The sequence below is a fragment of the Psammomys obesus genome, unplaced genomic scaffold, assembly GCF_907164565.1.
Source record: "Psammomys obesus unplaced genomic scaffold, mPsaObe1.curated_primary_1811, whole genome shotgun sequence".
NCBI lineage: Eukaryota > Metazoa > Chordata > Mammalia > Rodentia > Muridae > Psammomys > Psammomys obesus.
This window is the reverse complement of record NW_026596109.1, coordinates 18,987,277-19,009,125: the sequence shown is the minus strand read 5'-3', so window position 1 is coordinate 19,009,125 and position 21,849 is coordinate 18,987,277. Positions and strand designations below refer to the sequence as shown.

Genomic DNA, 21,849 nt, shown 5'->3' with positions numbered 1-21,849 from the left:
AAAAGAAATGGACAATTTTCTTAATAGATTCCATCTACCCAAATTAAGTCAAGCTCAGGTAGAAAGACTGAATAGCCCTATATCCCCCAAGGAAATTGAAGTAGTCATCAACAGTCTCCCTTCCAAAAAAAAGCCCTGGGCCAGCTGGTTTCAGCGCAGAATTCTACCAGACCTTCAAAGAAGTGCTAACTCTAATTCTCTTCAAATTATTTCACAAAATAGAAACAGAAGAAACATTACAAAACTCATTCTATGAAGCCACAGGCACCTTGATACATAAACCACACAAATACCCAGCAAAAAAAAAAAAAAAAGAGAGAGAGAATTTCAGCCTTATGAACATTGATGCAAAAATGCTCAATAAAATACTTGCAAACGGAATCTAAGAACACATAAAATACATCATTCACCATGACCAAGTAGGCTTCATCCCAAGCATGCAAGGATGGTTCAATATATGGGAATCCATCAATGTAATCCACCACATAAACAAACTGAAGGAGAAAAGAAAAAAACAAACAAAAAAAAAAACCATGATCATCTCCTTAGATGCCGAAAAAGCATTTGACAAAGTCCAACATCCATTCATGTTTAAAGTCTTGGAGAGATCAGGAATACAAGGCACATACTTAAAAACAGTAAAGGCAATATACAGCAAGCCTATAGTCAACATCAAACTCAATGAAGAGAAACTTAAATCAACGGTATATACTCACTTATACAACCTATGAGATAGGATAAACATACTAAAATATGCACACCTAAAGAAGATAAATAAGAAAGAGGACCCAGAGTCAGATGATCAATCCCCACTTAGAAAGACAAATGGGATGGACATGGGAAGTATGAGAAAACAAGTAACAGGACAGAAGCCTACCACAGAGGGCCTCTGAAAGACTCCGCCTAGCAGTGTATCAAAGCAGATGCTGAGACTCATAACCAAATCTTCGGCAGAGTGCAGGGAATCATATGATAAAAAGGGGAGTTAATATGATCGGGAAAGGACAGGAGTTCCACAAGAACAAAATATATCAGTGTACGGGGGTCCTCTATGAGACTGTTTCTCCAACCAAGAACCATGTATTAATGTAACCTAGAATCCTGCTTGTATGCAGCCCATGGTAGCTCAGTAACCAAGTGGGTTTCCTAGTAAGGCGAACAGGAACTATTTCTGACATGAACTCAATGACTGGCTCCTTAACCTCCCCCCACCCCTGAGGGAGTAACAGTCTTGCTAAGCTACAGAGGAGGACATGGCAGCCAGTCCTGAAGATACCTGATAAGCTAGGGTCAGATGGACTTGGAAAGGGGCAGGGAGAAGATGAGGAAGGGAGGGTGGGGTTGGGAGGGAATGAGGGAGGGGTCTACTGCTGGGATACAAAGTAAAGAACCTGTGATTAATATAAAAAAATTAAATAAAAAAAGAAAATACTTGAAAGCAATTAATAACAAATATCCAAAAAGGAAATGTATACAGTTTATAAAAATAACTAATTGGATACTTCTACATATTGTAAAGAGAACACCAATCCCAGAGGCACCAACATTCTATACTAATGCAAATAAGATGGGAATAGCAGGTTTTAATTCAGACAAGCCCTGTTCTTCATTGCAAAAATCAGAATTGTATGCAACCCTTATGGTATTATTATATTTGCCTGACTGTCTTAATATAATTACTCATTTTTAAATGCTGAAATAGTTGTTTTGCATATAGAGACTGCTGAATTTGCTCCTGACAACTAAGAATTAGCTTCATTATTTATGCAATTACAACAGGCCACCAGAAGTAGAAAGTATCCTATATATATATATTACTCATATTCAACTTCATACAGGTTTGCCAGTTTCACTGACACAAGGAAATGAGGAAATTGACCAATAGGAGATGTGCTAGAAGCCTCAACATTTCATGACAAACATCATGTTAATAGTAAAGGTTTAAGGGAAAAAAATACTCTATCACTTGGCAATAAGACAAATAAATAATTTAAAAAATATCCTACGTGTTCTCTTTATAACCAAACTTTATTTCCTGCTGGAATTAACCTTAGGGGTATCAAAAGAAATGAAACCTGGCAGATGGATATGTTTCCTTTTGTAGAATTTAGAAAACAAAGGTATGTATACAATAGCATAGATTCATATTCAGGGTTTCAATGGGCAACTGCTTTAAGTTCTGAAATGGCTGACTGTGTAATTAAACCCTTTTCGGAAATAATGGCAATTATGGGGATACCTGTACGAATTAAAGCTGAGAATGCTCCCACGTATGTATCCAATAAGATGAAGAAATTCTTTGCGTATTATAATACAAAGCACATTACTGAATACCACACAATCCTCCAGCATAAGCAGTTATAGAAAGAGCCAACTGTGCTATAAAAGAGATGCTTATTAAACACAAAGAAAGAGTAAAGACCCTAAGGGACAGGCTAAATAATGCTTCGTTGGTCAAAAAGACACAACAGCAATTGAGAGACACTCAGTTATAGAAAAAACTGAGGTACTGGGTCAACCAATATACTATAAGGATGTATTGTCATTAGGATGGTAACCTGCAATGGTTTTGAAATGGGGACATGGCTATGCTTATAAATCTACAGGGAATGAAAAGATATGGTTATGAACAAAACTTATAAAGATTAGTTCTGACCAAGGAAAACCTCCTATCAGCTGAGACATGAATGTCTTCACAAAGCAAATAACCCAAGTCATTCAGTCTCACAAACTGCCTCAAAAACTATTTCTCAAAAATTTACATGCAAATCAACTTCAAAAGGGCTACCCCAAAAAGTGGACAACACAAAGAATGGATACACAACATAGAGACTGAACAGACAACACAGAAACTGGACAAAAACAAAAAAGATAAAATTAGCTATCTCAAGACTTAGCCAATTATCTCAGTTTTCTTAGGGTACTCAAAAGATGTTTTTGCCTCTCGACAGTAATTTTCAGAGCATGATGCCTCTGTTCCCAAGAGGTGGGGAGGAAGCTTTTGATGTGTTAGGACTGTTTATTGTAGTCTAGGGTGGTTGGTTATAGTCAGGAAGGAAAACAAAATAAAGTTTAAATCAGGGATCTCATTCTTTCTCCCCTCTAGTCTTCTCTTATCTTTCTCTTTTATCTAATGATGTTCCCCATCATTAATTAATTAATCTCAGATATTTTACTTTGGTACAGATTGATAGAAATTTAAAGTTACTTTATTTAACTATTGCATACTGATAGAAATTTAAAGTTATTTTGTTTAACTATTGTATACTGATGGAAATTTAAGGCTATTTTATTTATTGTAAATGTAAGTTATTTTTATGATTCTAACAGTTAATCTTATTGTATATAGTTTTTGATGTTAGAGAAAGAGTAATTTAAAACAAAAAACAAAAAGGGCAATATGAAATGTAAGTTTCTGGTTTATTTGGAAACTTAGTTCTGTCATATGAATATGTTTTTGTTTTAGGCCCAAGTGTGGGATGTGGGAATGTGTCCTCCCACCCCCACCTCCCCCCACACACATAGAAAATATCCTCCGTGAAAAGGTGCATGATGTTTGTCAGCTGGAAAGCATTTTGTCCAAGGGGCATGGGTTTTGTGAACTCAAAAACACCCTCGTGTGGACTCTGAGAAGGGATAAATACAAGCTCACAGATAGTGAGACAATGCTTTTTGCATCTCTATGCTTTGAAATGATTTGCATCACTTTGCTGGTTTTTGCAGAGAGAGGCTCCAGAGAACTTTTCTTGCTGCTTTGGCAGAGTGTTGCCTCTTGCTGGACTCGCTGTTTAGGCAGGGCCTGGCCTCTTTGGCTAAGTGGTACAACCCCCGTTGCTGTTGCTTGCTGTTTGCTGTTGCTGCTGTGGTTTGCTGCTTTACTGTTTCACTGAACTGCTGGTATCCTGACGACTAAGACTGGTATACCACCAAACAACCCAACAACCCTAATCAGCAGAAAGTGGCTGAAAGAGCCCTACAGTCCCTTTCCCTACTAATTTCCTACCTAAGGTAGGGGTTTGGGGGTTGGAAGGGAGGTAGAGGTGTTTACCAACCTTAAATAAAGTAGGTGTTTGAAAAAAAATCTAAGCCTACACACACTAGGAGGATTCAATAGATGAAACTATTATGATAATACACTGTAACTGAGCCAACAAAGTGCTTTTGGTTTATTACAAATCACAACAAAATCTTAATAAATAAAAGGCTGATATATTTGTCTACATATTAATGATTGCCTGCATGGATACAAAATGGCCAAAGCACAGCTAAAGCAGAGAACATCTCAGTGGACAAGCATTCTAGAACTGGAGGTGGGTGGATGAGGAGTTCAACACCACCCTTGACTACATGACAAAATCAAGGCTAACCAGAGCTACTTGAGATCCTCAAAAAACAAAACAAAACAAACAAACAAACAAAAAACCCAGCAAAATAAAAAAAAAATAGATTTTAAAAAGTAAATGGTAAGAACAGAAATTCAACTAGCCATTTTGGTTTTAGAGATGATGACAGCAAGAAGGTCTGGATTTACACCCTGTTTTAGTTAGGGTTTCTATTGCAGTAAAGAGATACCATGATCAAGGCAATTATAAAGAAAATCATTTAATTGGGACTGGTTTACAATGGAGAGTTTTATTCCATTATTGTCATGGCAGAAGGCATGGTGGCATTCAGGTAAACACGATGCTGGAGAGGAAACTGAGAGTTCTACCTCCAGACTGGCAGGCAGCTGGTGGAGCATGTGAGACACTGGTCTGGTTTGAGCATGTGAAGTCCCAAGGCCTGCCTCCAGGGATACCCTCCACCAGAAAGGCTGCTCCTTCTCCAGGAAGGTCACCGCTCCTAATCGTGCCACTCCCTATGGAGCCATCTTTATTCAAACCACCACATGCTCCTACTGCTCATGTTACTCCTGAAGGACATAAGTGTTTGGGGTTTTAAACACATGAGAAGACTGTGCTCCTCACAAGTGAGCGAGCTTTACAAGCATCCAGGGACATCCCAACTGCAGCGTGCTGTGTGCCAGCATGGAGGCCACAGAGCCTCAGGCAGAGCCTGAAGCCAAGGGTCCAGAAGGGAGAAAACCACAGCATCTGCCCAGGCAACCCCTGAGGGAGTACAGCAAGTGGACTCACTCCCAGAACTGAAAGAGTTGGAGATGTTTTACTCTTGACTAGCCCAAGTGAGGATTCTCATGGGGTGCTGGTGGTAAAGCACCCAAAAACAGCTATAATTCTAACTCTGGGACATTGATTCCCTTTTATGGCCTCTACAAGAAACTATACTCACACTTTAACAGTATCCACTTATAGTAATCAAGATAGTGTTACACTGGATGCCTCACCTATTTATCAACGACATCACTTGGAAAATCAAATGATGGGCCACAGCTGCAGAGAATATCTGCTAAACAAACATCTGACAAAGCTCCTTCCTACCATCAAAATGTAAAGATGCTGCAGTTCATTCAGAACAAAAGTTGATTTAAAAATGGACACATTCCCCAAGAAAGCACATGACTGGCAAACAAGCACATGAAGCTTGGTCAGAGGCAGTAGATGACTAATGCAAAAAATTTTAACTCTTTCTAATTGTCTTAATTAATGTATTGATTTATTCACTCTACATCCTGATCATAGGCCCCTCCCTCTCCCTTTCCCCCTCTCTTAATCCTCAGATAAGGGGAGCTCCCCACCAAACCACACATCCCAGCTAATTAAGTCACATCAGGACTGAGCATGTCTTCTTCCCCTGTGGTGTGGCAAGACAGCCCCACCAGGGGGGAGAAAGCAGGCAATAGAGTCCGTGTCAGAGATAGCCCCCACTCCCCTTGAACCCACATGAAGCCTGAGCTGCTCATCTGTGTAGGGGGCCAAGGTACAATCTATGCATGGTCCTTGGTTGGTGCTTCAGTCTTTGTAAGCCCCTCTAGGCCCTGCAGAGTTGGCTCAGTTGGTCTTCTTGTGGAGCTCCTGGCACCTCCAAGTCCTTCTATCCTTCCTCCCACTTTTCTACAAGACTCCCTATGCTTCCCCAATGTTTGGCTGTGAGTTTCAGCATCTGTTTTGATTTGCTGCTGGGAAGAGCCCCTCAGAAGACAGCTCTGCTAGGCTCCTGCCTGCGAGCATAGCAGAATATTCAGAGCTTGGCTCTTTGCCATGGTTAGTCCAGGCATTGGTTGGACATTCCCTCAATCTCTGCTCTATCTTTGTCCCTGTACATCTTATGTAGGCAAGGTAAATTGGTGTTGAAGTTTTTGTGGGTGGATTGGTGTTTCCCTCTCTGTACTAGGAGTCCTATCTAGTTAGAGGGTGTCCTCTTCAGTCTCCATGACCCCTGCTATTAGGACCCTTAGCTAGAGTCACCCCATAGCCTCCCAGAAGCCTACCCTGTCGTAGGTCTCCAGCTTGTCACAGAGACGCCCCAAACCCCAATTTCTCTTATCTCTGAGGCTCTTTGTGCACCCTGCTCTCTCCCAAGTCTGGTCTCCACTCTCATTTCTTTTTGCAATCCTCTTGAAAATTTAAATGACAGATGCCTCCTACCTATTAGAATGGCTGAAACTCAGAAAACTACTGGAACCAAAATGTGAAGGAAATATCATCATGCATTGCTGATAGGAGCATCACAATGACAGCTACCAAAGAAGTGTTTGGCAGTCTCTTCATCACATATACATTAATCACATGACCCAGAAAGGCCACTTTTTCAGTTATTTACCCTCATGGTCATGCTGGTAATCATAGCTGTCAAAACCGAATGTCCGGGCCTGGAAAGATGGCTCAGCAGTTAAGAGTGTTAACTGGTTTTCCAGAGGACCTGAGTTCAGTTCACAACATTCATGTTAGATAATAATAAAAATAAATCCTAAAAAAATCCAAATGTCCCAAAAAAGGTGAACAGATAAAGTAATGATAGTGTTCAATGAAATTCTTACTACCTGGCAATAAAAAACAATTACAGTGGTTTAAATATTCTCCTAAGTGATTCAAAACTGATATTGGAACATGTATCTTCTTACTTATTCTTTCAGATTTTTTCCAATTTGCTCTGTTTTTTAATGATGCTGCCTCACTGTTTCATTTCCACATCTTCTAGTCTTAGCAAAAATGACCTCTTTTCCATTTGTCTCAAGGAACAGTGCTATGTCTCCTTCCTCCAAATACACCTTCATTTTTACCACTATGTTGTGAAATTATGTGTCACTTTGTTTATTAATTTCTTATTGCTTGCTAGATAATTTCAAATATTTTTATAAACATCTTTCTCAGGTACTTGTATCTAGTATTAATTTATAGATATATTTAAATTTCTAACCTACCAGTATTTTCTGTCAAGACTTTTTCTCTTATCTAAAAGTTTCAATACTCATAGAGGTCCATTAAGCTTTTAATTATAGTTTCCTAATATTTTCAAGTTTTTTTTTCTTTTCTTTTCTTTTTTTTTTTACTTTAACTCTGTTGAGACAGTGGGTGATAGTTGTTTATGCTTATTACTTAAAATTAATTTAAAGTAAAATTATAATCAGTTATTTTTACCATATTTTTATAACTTGTTTTATTTTAAGAAATGTTATGTTTAAAATCAGATACATTTTGGGCAATTTGGGTAAAACTAAGCAGTAAGTGCTCCCAGCCCCAAGGTATACAGCTTTCCCCTCAGCACCCTCAGTAAGACAAACACTTGTTAATTTGCATACAGTGACAATATATGAGCATCACCCCAAGTCCACAGCATCCACCATGGTACCTGACAAAAAAATAATAACATGTATGTACTGTTGGGGGTTGGTCTGATGCTTGTATTTTGGTGCTAATTTCTGGCCCTGAAGATCTGGGTACTGCCTGAATAAACCTACCTTTGTTGTGTAAACTGCCTAAGACATTATATCTGATTGGTTGATTAAAGGCCTAAAGCCTGGTAGGGCAGATGGGGTAGGCATGGCTAAGGTTCCAGGGCTTTGGGTTCAAGAGAATCAAGAGAAACAGATGGACAGGAAGAGAGGAGGACCCCATGATGGGTCAGCATGGAGAAAAAACCATGTGGTCCAGGAGGAAGGACTCCAACGATAGCATGGATGGAAAAAACACCAAGATGAAAAATATAAATCAGTATCTTGGGATAATGCATGGAAGGTAGCCCAGATAGGAATGGTTAAGGCAGATGGCAATGGATGGGGGCTGGGAGATGGCTGGTGAGGTTATTGAGACAGTGTAGGTAGAGTATCTGCCAAGCCCAAGGTAAATAAGGCAATTATGAAATCTAACAGATGTCTGTGTCTTATTTGATTGTGATAGCGGGTTAAATTATACCACTGTGATAATCATAGGGCAAATAATAAACATTATATAGCCCAACACCCATTTTATTTACACAACAGTGTGCCTTGATGCACACAGGAGGGTTTTATTGCCTTAGGGAACCTTCGTAGTCTTGACTGTTCACCAGCCTTGTTTCTGACCCCAGGGCCACCACCAATTGTTTGACTGTCCCCATAGTTTAATACAGAATGTCAGGCAGCTGGCATTTGTCAAGCTTTTACACCTTGACTTTTTAGGTACTGTTATATTTTTAAGTTCCTCCAGGTTTTTCCATAGTTTGGCAAGTATTTTTTCAGCACTGAATACCCTTTCTACTGGGACATATCCTTCACAGGAGGGCATTTCAGTTACTTCCAAGAATGAATCATCTTACAGGCTTTTTATGTGGACATAAGTATTCAACTCATTTAAGTGGAAGGAACACGATTATTTAATATCATGGGAGGATATTTTTATGTTCCTAAGAAACAGAGAAAAGTACCATCTCAGATGTCCACACTGCTTTGTTATCTGCTGTTCCTCTACATACGTTGTAGCAACTGGTTTTGTCCCAGCCACATCTCAAGACATGGTATGATATTGGGGAGAAATTGGAAAGTGCTTTTGGACATGCTTCTTTGCTCAAACTATAGAGAGAAGAAATGGAGCCCCATGCAGCTATCTTTCTGCACATATCCATCTCTTCTCCCTGGATTGCCATAGTACTTTATCTACATTTATTTGCTTAGGCACTCACTTCCTGCTCAGCCACTTGCTCAATGTGTGTCCATTAGCAAATGATTTAACCCTTCTGGCTCTCAGTTTCTTTATCCTAATTACTCATTAATCTGGTGCAAGGATTAAATCAGGTAAGCAAGGTAAGACAAATTGAAACATTCATCATATTAAATGTTCATTTGTAAACTCTTGTGGGTTAAGAATCTGTCTTTACTAACTTTGACTACAGTACTAAGCCCCTCACAGAAAGCAAAGGTTAGTATTCTCTTTACCCGATCTGGATTTGTGTAACCCAACAGTAGATTTGCTGCTTTTATATCACTGTGAACATATTCGTTTTCATGTATATATTCCAGTACATCCAGCTGTGAAAAGAAATAGATAGGAGTAGTATCAATGTTTTATACTAGAAAAATATGGTTTGCTTCCACACTCAATAAAGAAATGTATCTCACAACTGCTTATTATTCTAAAATATCACAGTTCCTGGTTGTTCATCCCATAAAAGGTTGAATAAAATCTTCAAACATCAAGTATTTTACTTGAATCTCTGAGGGTGGCAAACTAAGATTTAACAATACTTATTCTAATGGTCAGATCAAAACGTACAAAGGGGAATGGGATGATTAGCCAGTCTCAATTGTCAAGGTGAGAAAATCTAGACTCACATGCAAGATGAGCCTCTGGGAATACCTGTAGGAAATATTTTGAGTGGATTAACATTGATGGGAATATTTGCCCACCATGGGTGGAACCATTCCCTGGAATGAGATTCTGTACTGTATAAAAAGAAGAAAGAGAGCTGAGGGTAGCCACCCCTCACTCTCTGTTTCTTGGCTGTGGATGCAGCATTATCAGTTTCCACTATGAAGGACTATAACTTCACACCATAAAACAACGTAAATACTTTTTCCTTTAATTTGCTTTTGCCAGGGTATTCTATCACAGTAACTAAAAAAGCAACTGAGACTGGGAATAAAGAGCATAAAAACTACAGGAAAATAGTCAAGGCAACTATGGTAAAATAGTCATATAGTTTATTCATCAATTGTGATTCAACTATTGAAGACCTCAGAACAAAATATTATGCCTATGATCATTATCTTGTGCAATAACAGAAAACGCTTAGCCATCATCATAGCCCTGGTACCTTGAATGTCAATTTCGTGTGTTTGTGTATGTATGTGCTTGTATGTGTGTGTGTGTGTGTGTGTGTGTGTGTAGAAACAAACATTTGAGAAAAAGGTTCCATAAGCATTTACTAGGTGAGTGGACAGATGAAGAGATGAATGGAGAAATTAACTATTATCACATCACAACCTGGCATAAGTTGTTTCATTCTACTTATGATTGGGGATAGGGAAGACTCAAGCAACCACATATAAATAATAGGAATATGTGGTATTTTCAGCAAATTAATGTATGCATGGTTCATTTACGAGTGCATTGCTTCACAGTTAATAAAGACTATATGAATATGTGTGTTATTCGTTGGCAAAATTAATTGTTGCCACCACCCCACTTACACTTAAAATATTTTAAATCAAACCATACCATATTGGCTGCGAAAAAAATAGTCTATTTGGCCGTAATTTGCAGTTAAAAATATAACAGACAACAGAAAGGCTATTCTTACAGCCATACAAACTTGTTCTGATACGGGAAACCAAGCTGTGAGAGAAAACTGAGTGTATCAGCAATAGTCAACCACAGCACAACCTGTCATCTGAAGAGTCCCTAGTTATCAATTCTACCAAAATACTTTCTATACTCTATAACTCACATTCCTAGGCAAAAATCCTATTTTCTCCTAATTTCATAAAAAGCAATATCAAGCAAGTAATCTGGAGATGAAGCATTTTCAGGGATCCATCCCAAACTCACCATCCTGATTCCAAGTTGTAGGACAGTTGACTTTTTAAATGTGCCATTCTGGTCTAAGTGCTTCTGTAAATCCATCCCCAGTCTTTCCATTACCATGAATCTGTAACTGTAAGGAGATACAAAAAGGAAAGACCTTCCTGAAATAATAATACTAAAATTATCTCGTAAAGAACTTGAATGGAGAACAAGCTTCCCACCTAGCAAGGTGGACGCAGTCCAAGCTGCCGGAGAAGGTACCAGCAAGATGCCATCCTCCCCGGAGCAGCTAGTGTTTCCTTTGCTGTTCTTCCCTTAGCATCTGAGACAATGCCAAGAACGGTGTTTCAAACTCTTGTTTGATTGCTCAAGATGGTGCTAATTTCTCAGTACAGATTAATCCCCATCACCCCATCCATGAGTCCTAAAAAGGTCACTACCATTCAGACAATGGTAACACTTCTTTATCTTACAAAATTATATTTTACTCATTTAGGCAGGTATCTATGTGAATATGCAAGAGTATGTGTGTGTGCAGGCATCGCGGATGGAAGAGGCTGCCTGTCCCTCAGGGAAGCTGGAGGTGTCTGTGGGACGCCCACCTGGCCTGTTCTGTGGGTGCGGGCATCTGAACTTGGCCACTAATAGGTGTGGAGCAGTGCTTAGAGTGGTTCCATCCATCTCTCCATCCCACACATCTTTTTTTAAGTTCACATCTTTCTCTTCTGTTCAGTAGTCCCCTTTCTATTTCCCCTTTTCTAGCACAGCAGCCCACATTCTACATTTGCTATTGGAGAAATATACAAACAGCCCTTTGGGAGGTTTTGTTCTACAAAAGTGTGATGTTATCATGGAAGTTTTAGCTATCCCTTTTATGAAGCCACCATGCATAGTAATAGATTTCTTCATGGTACTTTTGTGTAATATTTTGCCTTATTCATCCTCCTCTCCCACTGCCCTCCCTAGTCAGTCACTCCTCGGCCCTCCTGCCAGTTCTCTTTCCCCTCAAGCATCCTCCCTCCTGTTTTCATGTCACACATACTCCATTATCTTATCTCTTTTTCTCCCTCCCGATTTTTGTGATGTCTTTCCACCTCTTATACGCCCCTCTTTACATACACACATACACACACACACACACACTCACTCACTCACTCACTCAGGCATACACAACGTAATATATGAGGTATCTGGGTTTCTCAGATGGGATCAAACATAAAGAGCTTGTTTAGGTCTGGCATAGCTTATTAGTTCATTTCATTTAATGAATATTTTCCAGCTCTATCCATTTTCTTATAAATGTCATGATTTCAGTTTTCTTATGGCTGAATAAAATTCTATTGTATATCACGTTTTCTGTATCCATCTATTGACTGGGCATCTAAGCTGATTCCATCCCTACATATTGCAAACAGTGCATAATAAACATGAATATGTAAATATTTCTATATGTTAACTAAAATTCCACCAAACAAATCCCCAGGAGTGACATTGCTGGGTCATATGTTCATATTCTGCTTGCAGTTTTTTGAGAAACAGCCACATAATTTGTATATTGACCTCACTAGTTTCCATACTACCACCAGTGTGTAAGAATTCCTCTTTCTCAACACACTTGCCAGGAGCTGTCATTTGTGTTGTTTGCTTTTAATGAGAGCTATTCCTGACATGTAATCTCAAAATAGTTTTTCCTTCAAGATTTGTTTTTGCTTACCTATATTTGAATGTGTTCCTGTGCAAGTGTGTTCCTCATGTGTACAGCTGTGTGCAGAGGGCAGAAAACGAAGTCAGCTTTCATGGAGCCAGAGTTCTGGCAGTAATGAGCCACCCAGTGGGTACTAGGAAGTGCAATTCAGTCTTCCACCAGAGTAGCAAGCACTTGTAACCATGGAGTCATCTCTCCAGCCTGTTTAACTAGTTTTCATTTGTATTCCCTGATAGCTGAGAACATTAAACATTGTTTCAAATTGGCCATTCTTCCTTTTAAAAACCATTCATTATGTTCATTAGTCTATACACTGAGTGATTTTGTACTTTTGCTGTTTAATCTCTGCAGATCTCAATATATTCCACATGATAATCTTTTATCTGATGAAGAGTTGGCAAAGGAGTTTCTTAGTACAAAGGTTGTCTGTTCACTAAGATGATTCCTTTGCTGTGTAATCATTGTGTAATTTCCTAAAACCCATAGCCTAGGGCATTGGAATTTTGTCTCCAGTTGGTGGCGCTGTGTGGGAGAGGTGTAAGTGATGTAGCCTTGGTGGAGGAAGTATGTCACTGGGGAAAGGCCTTGAGGAAAAAAGGCCCCACTCTCTCCGATGCTTTGTGCATATGGCTCCACACGTAAGCTAAGCTAAGTGTCCTGCTCCACTCCTGCTGTCGTGCCTTCCTGCCATCAAGGACTCGAGCCCTCTGGAACCATAACTGAAAATAAATGTATCTCTAAGTTGCCCTGGGAATAGTGTTTTATCACAGTAACAGAAAGAAGCTACCGCGACCCCATCCGTCAGCTCTTAGGAAGTCTGCCTGGGTTGTTGTAGTCCTTGCCTGTGCTTCTGTCTTGCGGTATTTTACCTACGGTTTACTCCATCACCGTCAGGGTATTTTGTCTTAAATTACGAGGTCTTAGCATGTTTTGAATTGATTTTATGCACAATGACATACAACAATTCTCAACCTATGGCTTGCAACCCCTTGAGGGCGTCAAACAGCCCTCCACAGGGTCACACAGCAGATGTCCTGCTCATCAAATATTTGCATTATGATTCATGACAGTAGCAAAATAACGATTACGAAGCAGCAATGAAGATAATTTCAAGGTTGAGGTTAGTACATCATGAGCAACTGTATTAAAGGTGACAATGTTAGAAAGGCTAAGGCCCACTGGATAAGAATCTGCTGTTATTCTTCTACAAGTGTGGATAGCCAGAACCACTGATGAACCGGTGTTCTCCCACAGTGTCTTTTTGACATCTGGAGGTTAGGTAGTTTATCGATGTGGGTTACTTCTGGGCCTCTGTTCTAGTCTACGGGTAGCAAGCCTCTCTATGTGCCACATTTTTCATTACCACGGATCATGGTACAATTGAGATCAAGTGTTCTGTTAGCACCAGCACTAATCTTTCGACTTAGAATTGCTTTGGTTGTTTGGGTACTTTTGTAGTCACGTGGATTTTAGAACTTTTGTTTCTGGTAGTTCTAACTCTGAAGACATACTTGAATTTTGATGAGGACTCTACTGAACCTATAGATCATGTTTAGTGACATAACCATTTCCACTACAGTAATTCTGGCATTACACACATGCAAGCTAGTCCATCTCTTAGTGTCTCCTTCCATTTTTTTCCCTCAGTCCCTGGCCATTTCCACTGTAGCGGTATTTCCCCTCCACAAGTAGGCTTATTCATATATATATATATATATATATATATATATATATATATATATATATATTTAGGTATTTAAATGAGACCCTCTCTCCTGACCCCATTTTTTTTTTGGAGCACGTAAGCTACTAGCTGTTCAATAGGTTCTCCAGGTTCAACAACAGGATTGTTAAGTCCTACAACTATGCTGAAGTGCTGATCAGACCTAAGAGTTTTCTGGTAGAGACTTTTGTCTCTTAAACACAGAATCAAGCAGCCTTTAACTAGGGATGGCTTGAATTTTTGTTTTTCCTTTTATATCTTTCTCTCTCTTTTTTTCAAATCTTAATTTTAATAAAAGCAGGGAGTTGAGACCCTTGTCTTTCTGAAGTTAAAAGAAAATGTTTTCAGTTTGCCCCTAATTTGTATGTTGACAGTTGTGATTCATATATAGCTTTCTTTTTTTTTTTTTTTTTTTTTTTTTTTATGTTGCTATCTATTTCTTTTCTTTAGGGCGTTTATCATGAAGGGATGCTGAATGTTGTCGAAGGCATTGTGGACACTGATTAAGATGATCATGTGATTGACGATTACAGAGTCTCTAGAGTGTATTTGAATGTGTATTAACTTACTGATGTCTGTATGTTGAACCAAACATACATCCTTGGGATAAAACCAAGTTGGTCACAGTGTATGATCTCTTTAATGTGTTCTTGAATTTCATTGAGAATTTTCATACCTATACTTGAAGAAATTGGTTAATATTTATTCTTTTTGTTATATCCTTTCCAGTCTCATTTATTAGAGTATGATGGCTTCGCAGAATGTTAAAGAGTGTCCATCTCTATTTTAGGAGAGTGAGTACTGTTTTTTTCTCTCCCTTCATGATCCTCTCTTTCAGGTTTACATGCTTTCCATTAAATAACAGGTAGAACTGAAAAATCAGTTCTGGAATTTTCTGTCTGGGAAGACTATTTTGTTTTTGCTTCTTCAATGATTCTACTATCTTTAAAAAAAAAAAAAAAGTAAATTTCAGGAGCAGGAGAGATGGCTTAGCAATTAAGAACACAGAATGCTCATCCAGGGAACCCAAGTTTAGTTCCCTGCACCCACTGGGCAGCTCACAATCACCCCTAACTCCACTCCCGGGATCTAACACCCTTGCCTGGCCTCCCAATGCATGTGAAAGAATGTACACACACGCAGGCACACATGATTTTCAGTTTCCCTAATGATGCTTGATGTACTGTTCCATTTGTTAAGACATAATGCTCCTGTTTATCTCCTCTAATATTGGTTTGGAATCTACCTTATCAAGCATAAAAATAATTTCAGCAGCTGGTACCAGCTTCCACACTTTCTAGACTGATGTCCTTCCACTGGCTCTCAATCCTGGATGTCTTTACCAGTGAGGCAGTGAGGAGTGTTTCTTGGAGATGAAAAGTAGCTCAGTCCTGTGTTTTTAATCTAGTCCGTCAATATGTTTTTTCTTCTTAAAAATCTGAGGAGATCTGATAGACTAGGATCAGAAGGAAGGAGAGGAAGACCTCCCCTATCAGTGGACTTGGGGAGGGGCATGCATGGCAAAGGGGGAGGGAAGATGGGATTGGGAGAGGAGGAGGAAGAGGTTTATGGGGGAATACAAAGTGAATAAAGTGTAACTGATTAAAATTAAAATAAAAAATTGTAAAAAAATACTAATTAAACACAAAATAAAAATGTTCAGTACAGAGAAAAAATAATCTGAGGTAATTTGTGTGTAAAACTGTTACGGAGTCATGCTTCTGATTTCCTGCAATTTTTCCTGGTGGTTTCTGTGTTGTTGTTATTATTATTTGAGATTAGTATGGCAAACCTATATTGGACTTGGCAAACCTATATTGGAATTTCTTCACAGTTCTCCCCTATTCATTTACTACATTAATGAAATTTATTCTTTCCTTGGGGCCAAGAATACCTTTGTGCCCCTCCTGTGTATGTCATGTTCCTGTAGGTCTTATATAGTGCTGACTTGTTGGTCATAGATTTCCTTGTTTTATGTTGTTGGTTTTGTTGTTGTTGTCTTGAAATGTCTTATGTTGTAAAGATAGATTACATGAATGTGGCGATATTGTTTAGAAGTTATTTACATTAAGTATCTTCTATTTACCTTAATCATAAAACATACTGTATCATGCCTTCTTAAATTTCAGGAAAACTGTTAAGAAGTCTGTTGTTATTCAGATGTGTTTGCCTTTGAAGATGCATTGAGATTTTTCCCTTTATAGCCTATAATACAGCTTTTCTCTATGTTTGACATTTTGACTATAAGGTGATATGGTTCCCTAGTCCTACATATATGCAATTCAAAATATCTATTTGGCTGGCAATTTCCTTTTTTAGATGATAGATAGATAGATAGATAGATAGATAGATAGATAGATAGATAAAGATAGATAGATTTTTATTTATTTATTTTATTTTTTTTTACTGTAACTTCATCACATAGATTCTCTATACTTTTGGTTCTTTCTACCATGCCATCCATGGCTTCTTAGGTTTGAGCTCTTGATTCTATCCCAAAGTCCTTGGAGATTCCTTCCTTTCCTTCCTTCCTTCCTTCCTTCCTTCCTTCCTTCCTTTCTTCCTCCCTCCCTCCCTCCCTCCCTTCCATTATTTCCTCCAGTGAGTTTGAGTGGCACATTTTCTTGACTTGCCCTATCCCTGATATTCTTTCTTCTGATTGCTTGCTTTTTTGATGTTTATGTGATTCACCAAGTTTTTTGTTTTCAATAATTTTTTCTATTTTATTTCTGTATTTTTCTTTCCTGTTATTATATCATCTGCATTACTGATTTTCTCCCCTCTATTACCTGGGCCTTTCCAGGTTCTGGGTTGACTTTATTTGTTTGTTTATGTCTTCTATGAAGTCATTGGCCATTTTTACTAAAAACAAAACAAAAAGACATTTGAACTCTCCATGAGGTTTTATTTTAGTGTGCTTGAATTCAATAGTCAAAAGTTATGATCTTTAGAAGTCACCTAATGTTTATCATGTTTTTACGATATTATTTGTACATATGTTAGTTTGCATATCTCTTCTGATTTTATTGGGTAACTTTTTATTGAAAATCTCATTCTTTACAGATAACCCCCCAAAACCATAGAGAAAGAAAATAAACTGAGCTAACAACACAGTGTCAAACTCTAAAAGACAGAAATTACACTTGAAATCAATTAAAGGTACTGAACGTATCACTGAGAACCACAAAACAGAAAATGTCAAAACTAATGTCCAATGTTCCATGAAGTTTACATATATTCCATGAATATATATAAAATGAAAAATAAAACTATACTTTAAATATTATCCAATAAGAATATAAGTATTAAAAAGATGATTAAAAAATATATAATATACATATATGTATGTATGTTTTATATAGAATCTATTGTGTGCATATATATGTATATATATACACACATATACATATACACACATATACATATACATATACATACACACACACACACACGCGCGCGCGCGCACACACACACACACACACACACATACTTTTCGTTGTTTGGCAATCTTAATTTTTAAGATTCCCTGCACTCTGCCCAAAGACTGGCTATGAGTCTGAACATCTCCTTCGATACCCTGCTAGGTAGAGTCTTTCAGAGGCCCAGAAGGGGGCAATAGAAAGACCTGAAGGGGGCTGGAGTTCTACAAGAAGAGTAACAGAACCAAAAAATCTGGGCACAGGGGTTTTTTCTGAGACTGATGTTCCAACCAAGGACCATGCATGGAGATAAACTAGAACCCTTGCACAGATTTAGCCCATGGCAGCTCAGTGTCCAAGTGGGTTTCCTAGTAAGGGGAACAGGGACTGTCTCTGGTATGAACTCAGTGGCAGGCTCTTTGATCACCTCCCCGTGAGCAGGGTGCAGCCTTACCAGGTCACAGAGGAAGACAATGTAGCCAGTCCTGATGATACTGATAGACAAGGGTCAGATGGAAGGGGAGGAGGACCTTCCCTATCAGTGGACTAGGGTAGGGGCATGGGAGGAGAAGAGGGAGGGAGGAAGGGAGGGATTGGCAGGGGACAGGGAGGGGGCTACAGCTGGGATACAGAGTGAATAAATTATAATACATAAAAATACATACGTATAAAAAACTAGAAGTATGAGCAGAAATTTTTTAAAATGTAATACTCTTCAATACAATAAAACTGGAACAGGAGAGACGACTTGGTAGTTAAGACTTCTGGTCTTCCAGAAGACTTGAGTTTGGTTCCTAGTACCCATGTTGGATAGCTCACACCTCCAGCTCCAGGGGATCTGATGTCCTCTGCTGGTGTGGCAAGTGGGTAGTTATACATTCACTATAACACACCACACCAGATTCACACACATATAGTACATAAAAATAAACATTTAGAATACAATGAAGTAAAGATGCTGCTAAAAGGTTTTAGGTATAACAAAAGATGAAACATTAGAGCTTCTTTCTGAGGCTTCACAAACTTGGAACTGTTATTTATATACAAGGGAATTATCTCTCCCTCTTTGCCTCTCCTTTTTTCTCCTTTCTTCCCCCCTCCCCATTTTCTATGGGGAAAAACAGCATTTTTTCCTTATAACATGCAGGTAGCTCATTGCAAAGACACCTTATGCTTGTCAATGATTGTATGAGTGACAGGTGAAAGAACATCCTACCCTGGTAGGACCTAAGATGACTGTAGCCTGGCAGATGCCAGATTACATTCTCCTGGGAGACCAGAACCTAGAACCAAGCATACTAGCCACCATGGGCTTTTGAGTAGTTTGTTACCTGGATGGATAGATAGATAGATAGATAGATAGATAGATAGATAGATAGATAGATAGATAGATAGATAAAATCACTGAGGAAGGCTATTTGGTGATAATTGATTAAATAAATTTGATAGAATTTTAATGTTTTTTACCTTTTTCCTTTGAAATCAGTCAGACCAAATCCATAAAATACAGGAACTCCCAAGTAATCAAGCTTTCTCTGTCCTATCCACTTATGGACTGCAAAGAAAAATTTTACAAGAGACAAGATTTAGAAAGGCATTTTTACCTTTGTGCAGATGTTAAAACTCAATTATCTAACCAAAAGAGTCAATTCTAGAAAATTAAAAGTTTTTAATTCTAGGAAAATAAAAAGTTTTTTAAAAATAGGTATAACTATGCCATGGTTTCAAACTTTTTGTTACCACTAAAATTTACACAAACTACCTGTTTTTAAACTAAATTAATAGAACCATAAAAGACATAGTCTTACAAAGTACATTGTTATTATTCGTACATATTTTTATTCCTGAAAAAAAATCATTTCATCACATGCTAGCTACGTTTCTAAATGTAACACTCGCTGACTACAAAGAATGAGTGCTGCTCCCATTTCAAAGTCTAAGACCAAGTTAGTCCACAAAATACAAATTGAGCAGAAGAGGTGCCTGACTGTGACATTGCTGTAAAATAACTGTTTTGAATAAATTTAGTTTAAAAAAAAATCATAATTGAATTGTTTAATCCAGTTAAACAATCAGGTAGTTTAATCACTGTTTTCCCTTCTCTGCCATATGTGTTCCATGCGTAAGACAGCTTTCCTGATAAAACGATCAAACTTAATGGATTCTATTTGTCACTCTGACACAGCTGACGCAGGTGGTGGCGACTACAGTCGTAGTGCTTAGAAGCTTTATTAAGAAAGCAAAGTTAATTACTCAGGCCAGATCCATCATTCTTTCTCCCTAACAAGATATACAGGACCTTGACCACACGAGCCATTATGACTCCTACCAGCTTCTGTAATGTTTCACTTAGTGCTTAGAAAATTCTTCATTGTTCGTCATCTCTGCTTATGGTCATTTCGCATTCACATCTTCAACTGGTAGTTCTTATTCATGATATCTAACTGCAAAGAACTTCCCAACATTCACCTTTCCAATGTTTCCTTAACCGTCTCAGCATTTAGCCATTTCTAAACACTTTAACCCACCTCACAACCATTCCTTTTGTGTCTATATGTTTACATATATGTGTGCATATATATGTAAATATATATGCATACATAATCCACCTACTTTAGTTTTTCCACTATACTCTTTCTATCTAAATATATCTTTATGAAATAAGTAATTTCATTCTGCAATGTTTTGTGCTTAGAGAACTCTTGATAATTCCACAAGTCAGCATGTTATGTAAAGTAGTAGAAAAAAATCTTTGACTAATTTTAACCCATTATGTGTGCCATTTCAAGATGTGTACACCATCTGTCTTGATTTTATATAAGACTTAAGTATATCACTTTATAACAAAATTGCTTATGGAAAAGAATTTTTCAGAAGGCCAGAAAAACACCTAAATGTTAATACTCACTTGAGCAAAGTGTATACATGACAGTAGCTGCTCAGCTAATTTTACTTACTATATTCTCTTTTTGCAGCTCTCTGATAAAATTTAAGCTCTGAAAATAATGGGCCATTTTCTTGATATTCCTATGAAAGAAAAATAATAATTTTACTAGGAAGAATTATCCTAAAGATAAAACAAACTGTATTTCAACTGTGAAAATATAAAGGTTCCACATGCAAAATATGTAATAGTTATAGAATTCTACTCATCAAATATAGGCACCAGATTTCCACTACAAAAAACAGCACTAAATAAACTTGAACAGTCTCATTTTAGACAACATATTGTACTACTATCCTAATATAGTCTTATGCTTGAAAGAAGTCTTCTGCACAGATCTTATTAAAAGCACCAAGAACTGTGTACACACTTAAGCACTGGCTGGATAACAGCACATCCTTCAGGACAGGCACACTGAAAAACACCGCGGGGCCCTCCCATGATTCCTGTACTGTCTACTGCATCTTATCCATTGTGCTATTCCCAGGGGACATGAACAGAAGTGGAATTGCCTAGGATTTTAAGGTCCTTACTCCCTAAAAGAGCGAAGGAAAGAATGTAGGAGGATAAGTCAGATGCAGGATAGAAGACAATACAGCACAAGGCCTCTCCAGTCTTAACATGCTAATGATGTGTAAGTATAATATTTGGTTTATTACTCTGTAGCTACGGAAATTAAGATGAGAAGTATTTTTTTCCAAGAGTAAAGCAGAATGAAAGTTGATACAGGAATATAAATGTAAAACAACACTTACCACTTTTATTACATGCCTTGCGTCTTTGTTTGGTTTATTTGTGGGGAAAGCTGCAGACAAATTGGAAAAATAATAGTTGAAAAATAACCGTTATCCCAAATCACTGAATATCTACCAAATCATAGAGATATCTTAGATCTCTTAGTAAGAGAACCAGATCATCCACAAAGCCTCTTATTACTGTGGAACTGTCTCAGGTTTACAAAATGTGCTACTAAAGCTGAGGCGAAGGAACAAATTTTCTCACTAAGAAAAACAGACTGTGGTCTAATACTCCTATCTGTCTGACACAAAACACACTACCTATCATATTCTGTATTCACGTGCTCAGACACAGGAAATGATAATAGTGGTCACAGATTACTATTAACAGATTAAATTAACAGATAATAGTAATCACATGAT

General features: G+C 38.0%; 1 protein-coding gene across 2 annotated transcripts in view; it reads right to left on the bottom strand.

The window, feature by feature from the left end:
* Vrk2 (VRK serine/threonine kinase 2) overlaps positions 1-21,849 on the bottom strand; it is a 117,599-nt gene that overhangs the window by 51,377 nt on the left and 44,373 nt on the right. For both annotated transcript variants that reach the window (XM_055628779.1, XM_055628780.1), the window contains exons 3-7: positions 21,445-21,494; positions 20,703-20,772; positions 19,213-19,300; positions 10,923-11,028; positions 9,311-9,403 (exon numbers count right to left, since the gene is read on the bottom strand). In XM_055628779.1, the coding sequence (XP_055484754.1) occupies positions 9,311-9,403; positions 10,923-11,028; positions 19,213-19,300; positions 20,703-20,772; positions 21,445-21,494 (407 nt within the window). The remainder of the gene's footprint in view (positions 1-9,310; positions 9,404-10,922; positions 11,029-19,212; positions 19,301-20,702; positions 20,773-21,444; positions 21,495-21,849) is intronic.